Source organism: Charadrius vociferus, unplaced genomic scaffold (genome assembly GCF_000708025.1).
Source record: "Charadrius vociferus isolate BGI_N301 unplaced genomic scaffold, ASM70802v2 scaffold217, whole genome shotgun sequence".
In the NCBI taxonomy this organism is placed as follows: Eukaryota; Metazoa; Chordata; class Aves; order Charadriiformes; family Charadriidae; genus Charadrius; species Charadrius vociferus.
The window spans coordinates 2,366,637-2,377,743 of record NW_009649190.1 but is presented as its reverse complement, the minus strand read 5'-3'; the positions used below and the strand labels follow the sequence as shown (position 1 = coordinate 2,377,743).

The 11,107-nt window shown below is 39.8% G+C and overlaps 1 protein-coding gene across 1 annotated transcript in view; it reads right to left on the bottom strand.

Annotated features, from left to right (window-relative positions):
- KAT2B (K(lysine) acetyltransferase 2B) overlaps positions 1-11,107 on the bottom strand; it is a 36,380-nt gene that overhangs the window by 21,443 nt on the left and 3,830 nt on the right. Inside the window, exons 3-7 of the mRNA XM_009888951.1 lie at positions 8,000-8,145; positions 7,408-7,497; positions 5,544-5,725; positions 2,992-3,183; positions 334-440 (exon numbers count right to left, since the gene is read on the bottom strand). Of these exons, the coding sequence (XP_009887253.1) occupies positions 334-440; positions 2,992-3,183; positions 5,544-5,725; positions 7,408-7,497; positions 8,000-8,145 (717 nt within the window). The remainder of the gene's footprint in view (positions 1-333; positions 441-2,991; positions 3,184-5,543; positions 5,726-7,407; positions 7,498-7,999; positions 8,146-11,107) is intronic.

Sequence of the window (11,107 nt, the reverse complement as noted above, 5' to 3'; positions counted from 1 at the left end):
CAGGTGCCCCCCCCCAGCCATTCACCCCCTGACCATCCTCACTTGCCCACACCAAGTGCCCTTGCGCTGCTTGAATACTCAGGTGATTTGCCTCAGCACCCAGCCTGCTCCACCGGCACCTTCAATTAGCTGGATTTCATCACCAGAATGGGATCTTTATATGAGGCAGGACCAGAGTGTCAGACACCTGTGCTTACTCGAGGCGGACTGATTTTGGTATAGCCTGCTCTTTATAAAGCTGCATCTCTAAGTCTCCTTCCTTAGAATTCATCACTTGTACAGCTTTAGCTTTATATTCAGGCGCTCCCTTACCCATAACTAAATGCGAATTACCTGTCTGGATTCCCAGCTGGCCAGTTCGGGAACTAGACACCATGAAATCTTGATCCCAAATGGGAGAATTCTGGCTGTACACTTCTTCTTCCAGCATCGACAGAAACCTAGGCACAAAAGCAGGTGAAATATTAACTTAAGAGGATCATTAAAACCAGGTTCTTTTTCAGATTAAGCCTTTGCAACTTTTTTTAATTTAAAGATATTTAATGATTCAGTAAGAAAATGCTGTTGACCGATTCCTTTAAAAAAAAAACAAACACAAATACACACAAAATCACAAGTCAGAGTAGGCATTAAGTATCTTAATTCAGTAGAGTGCTTTCACCTATGAAGATTTATCTTTGGTTATAAGCAATATTTCTCTAATTTGCAAATGCAGAAAGAAACAGTCACAAACTACTTTTACAGAGCAGAACTGTGCACTAATAAGAAAGTTATGAGTTGTCAGATGCCACGGTACTCATGTTATACAAGGATGACAAAAAAAGTCTATTTTGATAAACCGGTGTTTTGCAGATGCACTTGCTTTTTGCCTCTTACAGATTTATAAAATCCCAGCATTAGTTATTAACTATGCTCTAAGGAAGATATTTTCATTCCTTTAAGTGTGCTACTGTAACATTTAATTGCACGTTTGTGCTTGCATAACAGTATTTTTAATCTTACTTCGGTACATTTAGAGAAACAGAGTGATTTTAAACCTCTCTTGGTATTATTATATGTGAGAGAAATTCCACAGATCAGACTATCCAGCAGGCTTGCCTCCACAGAGCCTTTCTGAAGCAAGACAGCTGCATATCCTATGTTGCACAAAAGGGGTTTTCAGACCAGAAGTTGACATGGCACATTTTTACTCTAGAGTCATTGACATGTATAGAAACTGCCTAGCTGAAACCAACAGAACTGCTGAGCAAGACTTTCTTGAACAGGATAAGGATTTTCAGGATCAAGTCCTCTCGCATTTTATACATGGGACATTCATACCTCAGCGCAGCAATGCACGGTGTTTCCTGCTATCTCTACAGCTGATAATGGCTAAAAAGTTTGCAACAGCTACTGGACCATCTGTGATGGAGCAGAAGCACAAATTAAACTTCAGCCATGGCTACCTTTACAGGCAGCACAGAGACTCTGCGTTCAGACCCCTTGGTGACTATTTCCTAGGTAGACACAGACACAACCTGTGGGTGCTCCTTTTGCCCAGGAAGGAGCAGCCAGGGCAGTCGGGAGCTCTGCACTGAAGCCAGGCAGCAGCTCTGTGCCCTCAGCCTCAGCTCCTCTGCAGGATTCACTCTGCCTAACGCCAGCAGAGAGACAAATGCTTCAGACAAGTACAGCCCCTAAAAGATTTAAAACACTATTCGTGTTTCCCAAAGATCATCAGCAAATAGTGCTTGTCTTTCTTTTTTTTCCCCAGCAGAATATTAAAAGGAACTGCAGTGAATAATAACACTTTTCAAATTACTTATCTAGGATGTAAAATGCAGTGGAAACACAGTGGCATACACGCACCTCCTTCCTCCGCAAATCTGCTCCTTGTATCAATGCGGTGTTAAATCCTTTTTTATACCTATTTCAGCGCCAGATCATGATCCTATTCCCAGATATACACAAACATTCCTGTATCCATAACAGTCTACCCCAGAGACAGTTTACATTCTTCAAAGTGGTAAAAGGCACTATTAATAATAGTAGGAGCAACAAATCCTGGCTCTACTCAGCTTTGGAAAGCTCCTATTGTTATTTCATTCCCCTGGGCACTCACCCAATGCTAGCCCCAGACAGTAGCTTGCACAGCATCAGCGCGACCAGCTCTCCTGTAGGTTCAGTTCCTTTGTTGCTAGGAGGGACAGACTTCTAAAATATGGGCTAGAGAACCAAGCCACCCTCACAAAATAAGGATATTTTTGAAGCAATACATTATTTTAACAGGAAACATACAATGAATGATCCTGTCATCACCACCACCACCCTTAACACCAGTAAACTGTTTGAAATTAAGGACTGTCAAAGTTGAGCATGTTTCGAGACAAGTCATTCTCCCACATATCCCCATATGTAATTATTGTTAATTGTGAGATATCGTCATCAATATTCCAGTACTGGAACATGTAGTCAATATGAAATTCATGAGTTTAGGATTCACTGATGCAGCTTTATACTGACTACTCTCTTCTTTGTCAAATGAACACGTTTCCACTGGGGGTGGGGTGATTCCTTTGTTCCCTATTACAATGTTGAGTTAAACTGAAATTCTGCGGTGTATACAAACTCCTCTACAACACTCCCTTTTTACTGCTCCATCACAAAAGCAGAAGCGAGCACGTGTTTTTGGAGATCTGGACCTATGTTGCTTCCAAGGACTATAGAAAAGAAAGTAAGTGACCAACAATGCATGCTAACAGGCAATAAGCAGAATCCTCCAGCGAGGTGAATAATCCTTTTTGTAAAGTCAAGTCCTACGACAAAGCAAAGCAAGCAGTTGTGTACATAAGATACACTGGTTCAAGCTATGGCAGAAAAGAAAGCTGCAGTATCTACTTGGTACTGAATAAAAGGAGGAATGATTTTAAGCTACAGGCAATTATTCCATTTCCATGCCAAAGTTGCATAGTACTGGTTAACACTGAATGTAGGCAGGTTACAACCCCTTACTTTGGAAAATGGGTGAGGATTAGTGTTCGTTTCTCTTGAGGAAGCTTGTCTTTTTCTTGCCTGGCCTGCTCCAGCAGTTGCCGTCTCATTACAGTAAAAACAGAGCGAAGCAATGTCCTACCAAAAACCTGGGTGGTTTCATACCGAGGTAGACTGTCACAGAACTGAGGGACATTGCAATAACAAAGCCACCTGTAAAGGGGGAAAAAAGCCAGATAATTATCACCATCTAATATATGAACTAATGCAATAAAACCACTGCCTACATCATTTATAATCCAGCTGAGAGCTATATGACCATATAAATCAGCTCTACATCAAGTCTGGACAGAGTTAAGCAGCATTTATATTGCCCAGTTTTTTAAAGAAATGACAGCCAAGTACTTTTAAGTCTCCATATATTCTTTCTCTCTGCAGTCTAGTTTCCACAAAGAGCTCTTGTTCCAGACAGTAATCATAGATCACATAAAATTCGTGTTGATGTCAGGGATTCTCTCCACAGCTCATTCATTCAGCCTCCCACGTCTCCTGCCTGAGACTCCGAAGACCCTCAGAGCCCGGTACATTTTCCCCTCTTTAAACTTCTGCATTTCCCCACATAGATGCAAAAGGGGCAACACTTCTACCTACCTCCACCCCAATCTGACCGGACTCCCACCCTGCTCTCCCACCAGCTGGCTTCTTCCCATCACACCCTGACTCAATACTCTTTCATTGACCAGTAACTCCCTCTGTAATGAGTTCTGCATTAAGAAGTACATATGAAAATGTAACACGTCGTGTTATTCTTCTTGAAAAAGGGATCATGGTACTGAAGAGGTAAATCAAGAGTACACTGACTATGCAGGTCATGATATCTGTTAATTCTATAAACAAGATCTCACTATCTGCTTGTAAGTGAATGGTACACGTAGCTTTAGCAGAATCAGACCACAACCATTATGAAAGCTCCAACAATGAAAAGGAAATGTCAAGAACTGGATGCGAACAGACTGTGCTGGATCCTGCATGGGTTTTCTCATCCAGACCCAAAGTACAGCCTGTCTCAAAATGCTCTCCCAAACTCTTGTGTCTTAATCTTTGCAAACACAAGTGTTGCAAAAGAGTTGTGAGATACAGCTGTTCGCAGACCTCTACTCCCTGTTCTTGGCTGATAAAACACACGTCTCAAAACACAAGCACGCATGTGAAACTCTGATATAGTCTCATAAAAATCCTCAGGTTTTCAAATTAAGTCGGTGACTGCAAGAATTCACAAGATGCATCCTTGGCGCGCAGCAGCTTTCTCTGCACCCCATGCAGTGCCTCAAACACCACAGAGGGGAGAAGCTCAGAATGACGGGTTGTATCAGATGGAATAGGTCAGAGGGAACCTCAGGGACTGCGGGCAGGAAGGTTTGAGTAACCACAAGTGACAAAACGATCAACATCAAAAGTCACCAACCAGAGCCAATGCTAGCTATTGATTCCTAATAAAAGCTGACTCCAACCAACCCTGTCTATCTGGTATCTGCATCACAAACAAATGGAGGTCAAAGACCCACCAAACATGGTCTTAGGAGCCTCGTGGATTATCAGTAACTGTCCTTTACGCCAGGTAGTTATTTGAGGGGACAGGTCATCTGAGAGCATCCCCGTCAGACACAGACACAGCACAGTCTGCGGTATCACCAGCCACAGTCTCAACTCACACCAGGGTTTGCTGTTCTCCTTCATGAAGCTGAGGTTAGTCAGAGCAAAGGCCACCAGGAAAGCCAGCGGAAGGCGGTGCTCATCCTCAGCCAGGAAAAGCTTCCCTGGCCATTCCTGCGACCAGGTGTGCCCACAGGGACAGTGGGATAACTGCTGCCTGCGCCCACAGGCAGCACATTAACTGTTGCCTGCACCAGCAGGAATTTTAACTGCTGTCACTGTGCTAACTGGAAAAGGCATTGCACGATCGTTATAGAAAAGCAGAATTTAAAAAGACCTGGCTTTCTATCCTAGCTCTTCTTCCCCCAGTGACTAAGTTACTCCTTCGAATTCTTGACAACATATTAAAAGGTCGTAACAAGAACTATCATTTTAAGGAACCTAGTAATATCCATACACACTCCAGCATTCAAGCACTTACAAAATTGTTCTAATTTTTCAAATCTTCCATGATTTGTTTTCAAACTGTGATACTTCACAATGCTTAATGTTATCTTCTTTCTTTCTTTTTTTAAGTTGAATAACACATTGCCCGAATTTTTAGTACATGAAATAAGGATCTTACAGGAGGCTCATATCTTAAGATGACTGACAGGAACTTTGCTAACACAGGACATGCAAAAGCATTGTTAGATACAGATGTTCGCTACCTCTACTCCCTGTTCTTGGTTGATAAAGCACACCTCTTAAAACACAAGGATGCATGTGAAACTCTGATATAGTCTCAGGAAAATCCTCCGATTTTCATATAAACTCCACAACTGCAAAATTTCACAAGGCGTACAGGTACTGGTGTACTCCTGAAGTGTGTACATGCCATATTTGTAAGCAAGACTTGTAACAAGCAAAAGCAGCCTTACCTGGTATAATTCACTTTATACCCCGCAATATCATCATTGGGTGATCTTAGTCTTCGCTGAGAAGGTGTCTCCAGGTGCCAGTAGTTAATGCGATTCAGAAACATTTTAGCCAGTTCCACTATCGTTTGCCTTTCCTTTGAGGGTAGGTGGCTAAATTTGTACTGCACAAAATTATTCACACCCTTCAAACAGAAGAAAACAATGTTTAATTATTTAGCCATAATTTTTGCAGGAGTGTCCTCAAACATTCCTCACTTTATGTTTATTAACCCTGAACTTGCAATACATGGGAAAGGAAACAAATACCGGAGACCATGAACTCCTGGCTCAGCTACTCATGTAGCTGCCACAAGCTGGTTCCCCTGTAGACAGCAGCAGGTACATCCAGTTTTTCTTATTCTATCCACCCCCAGCAGCTGACTTAAAGGTGGAGAAGGAAAATTCTTTATTCTTCCTTGCTTTTCAAAGTAAAAAACTTTGTCCGGGAATAAAAAAAGATGCAGGGGGCTGCCTTCTATATGCTCGCATATACACAATTCTGCTGATAACCATGCTGCACGAGTTACTTCCTCTGCAATCAAGTATCCCCCAAAAAACCTCCCCAGCCACTTTTCAACAGTAGACTAGGACTTGCAGACTTGTAGTTAAGTTTGTGTCTACCCATCATGTTATTTCTTCAAGAAGTGCCAGTATTTCATAAGTATGTCATTTCACTGCACTTCATATAGTAATTTAAAAAAAAAACACTACTGAAGATAGTTAAAAATGTACTAAAAGTGCTGCAATACATATATATTAGAAATCAATTATAATAGTGCTGCTTAACAAATAATTTTGTGTGACTGAGTTGCTGAACTGCTAAAACAGAGCTGAAAATATTCATCTATTTTAAGGGTAAATTATTTCAAAACAAACTGCAAGAATTACCCTTTCAGCTCTACGCTGTGCTTTCTTATGCAAACTGAACAGTATGAAGAATGTGACAAAAAATTATATTGCACAAAACCTTTTTAATAGTATATTTTAAGGACTAGGAGTGCATAAGGATTACATACGCTTATTCTTTGTTTACACCCAAACTAAGGGAGAACTTAAGGTGAAGACTTCCCAGAAATTCAGCAATAAAGTGTTACGATTTTCCTAAATGATAAGAAGTGAGAGTTGCAAGAAAATAATTACTACACATAACAGCCTTCACATATAAAATGTCCTGTTTAACAATACAGCATCCATTCATACACTGATGGGAAAACATTGCGCTCATATTGAGTGTGCCAAAAGTGCATTCACAGCAGCTTGCTTAACCAAAATCTGAACTTGTCATATGTTCTTTATCCATTGAGAGTTACAAAAGCCTCAGTTACTCTTTGGTTTCGGCTTTGATTTTTGTTGTGCACCCTCTGAAAGAGAAGGCTATGATCTCACTGAATTGGACTGTAACATTTTCATTGATTTACAGAAGACAAGTGTCATTTTAATATTGGATTTCAAACCTTCAACAGCATTTTTCATCACCTGAAACAAAGAAAGAACTGCCACACATAAAAGTAGTATTTTAAGTTCATTCTCTAAAACCACAAAAAAAAAGTCAGTTTCATTAAAGCATAAGATGAACGATGGGAGAAGTCAAATAATGTAACTATTGTACCAACACTAAAGGAGAAGCAGCAGCAGAAGGCTCCTACAGTCTCCTGTTCTGTACTAAGTAACATACAGAAACATTTGCAAACTGCCTATAACAAAAAAACTGCCTATAAAAAAAAGAAAGAAGAAAAAAAACAAAACCCAAACCTAACAAAAAAAACCCAAAAACACCAAATAAAAAAAAGCCCAAACTAACCAAACCCCCATGTTGGTAATTTACCTGTTCAATGCTAGGTTTCTCAAACGGGGGACTTTCCAAAGATCCTTCTACTACAGGCTTTCCCATCTGTAAAATGCACTTCCTCAAAAGCTGTTAAAAACACACAGATTTTTAAAAATTAGCATATTTGTATACATAGGGTCAATGGAAGTCACAGGTGCACAAAACACCGCAAGCAGTGTTGAAAATCTCCTGGCTATACATTTGTTTGCTTAGGCATCTGAATTTATAGCCACTTAATTCTACTGTGAATTGTTTCATATCTTCTTTGAAATGTGTCCGTGTAGGCAGCCACGTTAGCATCTCTGTCAACTGACTTTTCCCAATGTGGAAGTGAAGAGGCTGAGGCTTGCAGGTGGTTGCATGCAGTGTTTATGGATGGGACTCGAGGCCCGCTCCTGAACCATCTGGATGTCCTTTGGAACAAGGTACGATACATCGCAAATACCACAACATCTCGCCCACACTAGAGCATCACACTAGAGAAAAGAAAACCTCTCCCCAGATGAAGTCCATACATGTGTGAGGAGGAGCAATGAAATTGGCTTATGTGTGAGAGAGTAAAAAACCTTATCACGCAAGTTCAGCTTACTTTGAAAAGGTAGAAATAAACTTGCTTGGTGTCTGCATCTTCTTCTTTGTGGACACAGGTGAACAGATACTCCACATCCAATACAATCCCCAGAAGCCTATTCATTTCCTCTTCGGACACATTCTCCAGGTGAGAAACATGAGCAGCTAAACGAAATCAAAATCCAAACCTGTAAAAAGCCTACTGAGAGAACTGATAGCACAAGTATTCCCCAGGATATCTCGAACTAAGCCCTAATGTTAAAGGCAATGATCCTGCAACAACCTATTTAATCAGAACATCTTATCAGAGGTAACTGAAACGTATGTCGCATCGGAGCAATTTGTAAAGGTAGTCCAGGGTGTTAAATCCCACAGCAAAGGAACGATGGCTGGTTGGAATCACAGTGTCTGTTAACACTTAAATCAGACCACACAAGTCCTGTCTATTAATGTGTTTCAATATACAAACAACTACATGTATTTTTGCCCAAGTGCTATGCTTTTGAGCAAGGCTTCTTCACTAAAGAAAATAAATCCATAATTCCCATAAATTAGTTAATCCAGTTGTTGATACAAGTAGCATCTTATTCCATGAAGATTAAAAAAAAAAAAACTCCGTAAACAGGCTCTTTGTTTTAAACTGGACATTACTGGCCAAGTCTCACACTTTCATATCACATAAAGTCAAACTATGCTTTTTGCACGCTACATTAACAAAGCTTTTGAAAATTGTACATGCTTATTTGTTCAGAAGTTTACAAAAAAGCATCTTCCAATGTATCATAATTTCCAAGCGACAAACTCCCTTTTATCATCTCCAAAGGTAAATACAACTCCACATTTGTAATTTTCAAAAGCTTGAGGTCTGTACACAGGAAGTGGGACATTCATTTCAAGCTGGTTTGAACAACTGGCCCCAGGAAGAGAGAAGGCAATTTAAAACAAAAAGTCAATTCCCAGGAAGAAGATATTTGCATTACAAAAAGCAATGATCTTCACTGACTCCAGGTCAATGTACATGGAATGCATATCCTTTTCTCTAAAAGGACAAGAAAATACCCTCTACAAGAAAAGAACTATTTAAAAGGTTGGGCCTAGTAGTTTTTATATCTTTTAATAACTTGTATCAATATTTACATCTTAGATAATTATTGTATGAAATTTATAATTTTCAGCATAAATCTGATTCCTTAAGGGGAGAGGAACCGGGGAGAAATAACACTTGACTTGAAACCGATCGTATTTATTGTCTGCCTAGCAAAGATGGTTTGTTTCAGAAAGTTTGGTATGACACCTGCCAAAACGTTTATATTCAAGAAATTTGTGCAGCTTCAAGTAAAAAGGACACCATGGCTCTGAACAGTAAAAAGATGCCAGCAATCATTTCCCCTTAAATGAATATTTATAATACAGTGTCTTTATATATGCTCAGAACTGAAAGGGGGATAGTCATCATGGGCTTTCTTTAAGAACAAATATTAAGCATTCTGGGCAGAATAAAACAATTTCATTTCTGTCCTTGAGCCAGACATGAAGGTTTAATATTCCCAGCTGTCTGTTCTCATCTTGTAAAAGTAATAAATTCCCTCCTAGATGAGCTTTGCATGAGAAATTGATAACATACTAAAGAAACCTTGCACTCAACTAACAGATGAATAAAACATCAGCATCAGAAGCCACTTCCACGCAGTTTCCATAACAATGCCGAAAGTTACCTTGACTACTTAGTGGATGTATTTAAATGTTTTATTAAGCTAGACAATTATTACACATAAGGCGAATCTAAAGTAACACAGATGTATTACCCGCACGTATTTACTACTGGTTACCATTTACTGTAGAGTCACCAATGTTTGTACATCAGCGCAACCACCTATGTTTCTTCAGATGTCCACAGCCCACTCCCAAATTCTTGTGGCCATTAGTAAATATTTTATTAAAATCAAAGCTTTAGTACACTGACATCAAATACTAAGTTACTCTTGTCTGGAGTTATACAGTCTCGCTCATCTGCACTGCTCAACTCATACACCCTTCTTCAGCTCCCGTTGTGTTTGCAAAATAGTAAATTTAAAAAAAAATAAATCCTAAGTATAGGTTGCTATAGCACACAGAAGAAGAAAGCAAGCAGAAAGAACAGGGCAAATGCAATGAAATGAAGACCTGAAAACCAGCAAGTTAATTATTTCAGTTGTGCAACTTCAGTAAGCAAGTACTTGAGTGTATGAATTAGGAGCAGATAGACAACAGATTCACAGGGAATGTGGCCACGGTCTATCTCAAAATCAGTGTGCGCATAAAAACACTAGTAATGTATATAGGACAGGCAAACCGAGAAATACCCAAATACACTACATGAAGGTGCATAGCAGGAACTGAAGACAGTGCTAGGGGGGGGAAAAAAGACAGCCTCAGTGTGTACATTGTGTACTAACACATTAATTAACAAGTTTTAAAAGTGCACTAGACTGAAGACTGAAAATGTTTACCAACAGGAAAATCCACCCTGTAACAAAGGAGAAAGCAATCAAATATAAAAGAGAGAAAGAGCCTCTGACTAAGTAACACCTGGTCTTGAGGTGGAGAATGAATTCTCCTGGCTCACAACTCAGTCACCACTTCACAGTGTTATGGTAGTGATATATCACACAATATATCACCCAAATAAATGAAATATTCATTAAAGGCCCAGTGTAGAGCCAAGCTGTGGAGCTGAGACACAAATAGAAGAATACAAGTTGTAGGTAAGTAGACATAAAACAAGAAAAGAAGACAAAAAAGAGTACAAGTTGTTGGTAAGTAGAGAGAAATAAGCTCGGTAAGCTAATACGCACTGCCAAACGGATTTATGCACCAAAAACTGCACTGGCTTGAAGATCGAACCATACCCCCAAAAAGAGATGTCTCAAGCAAGACTAATGTCTAGGATTACCTTTGGAAGAAAATAATACATTAAAAAAAAAGCAAAAAAACCCGAGCATCCTGCATTTTACGTCAGGTATGGCTTTAACCAGTAGAGGAATTTCTACATCGCTATTTAAATGGCTCTCCGAGGAAGAGAAAATGCAGCACAGATGATAATCTGAAGCCTGCACACCTTGTGGTCTGTCTGGTTTTAAACGCATTC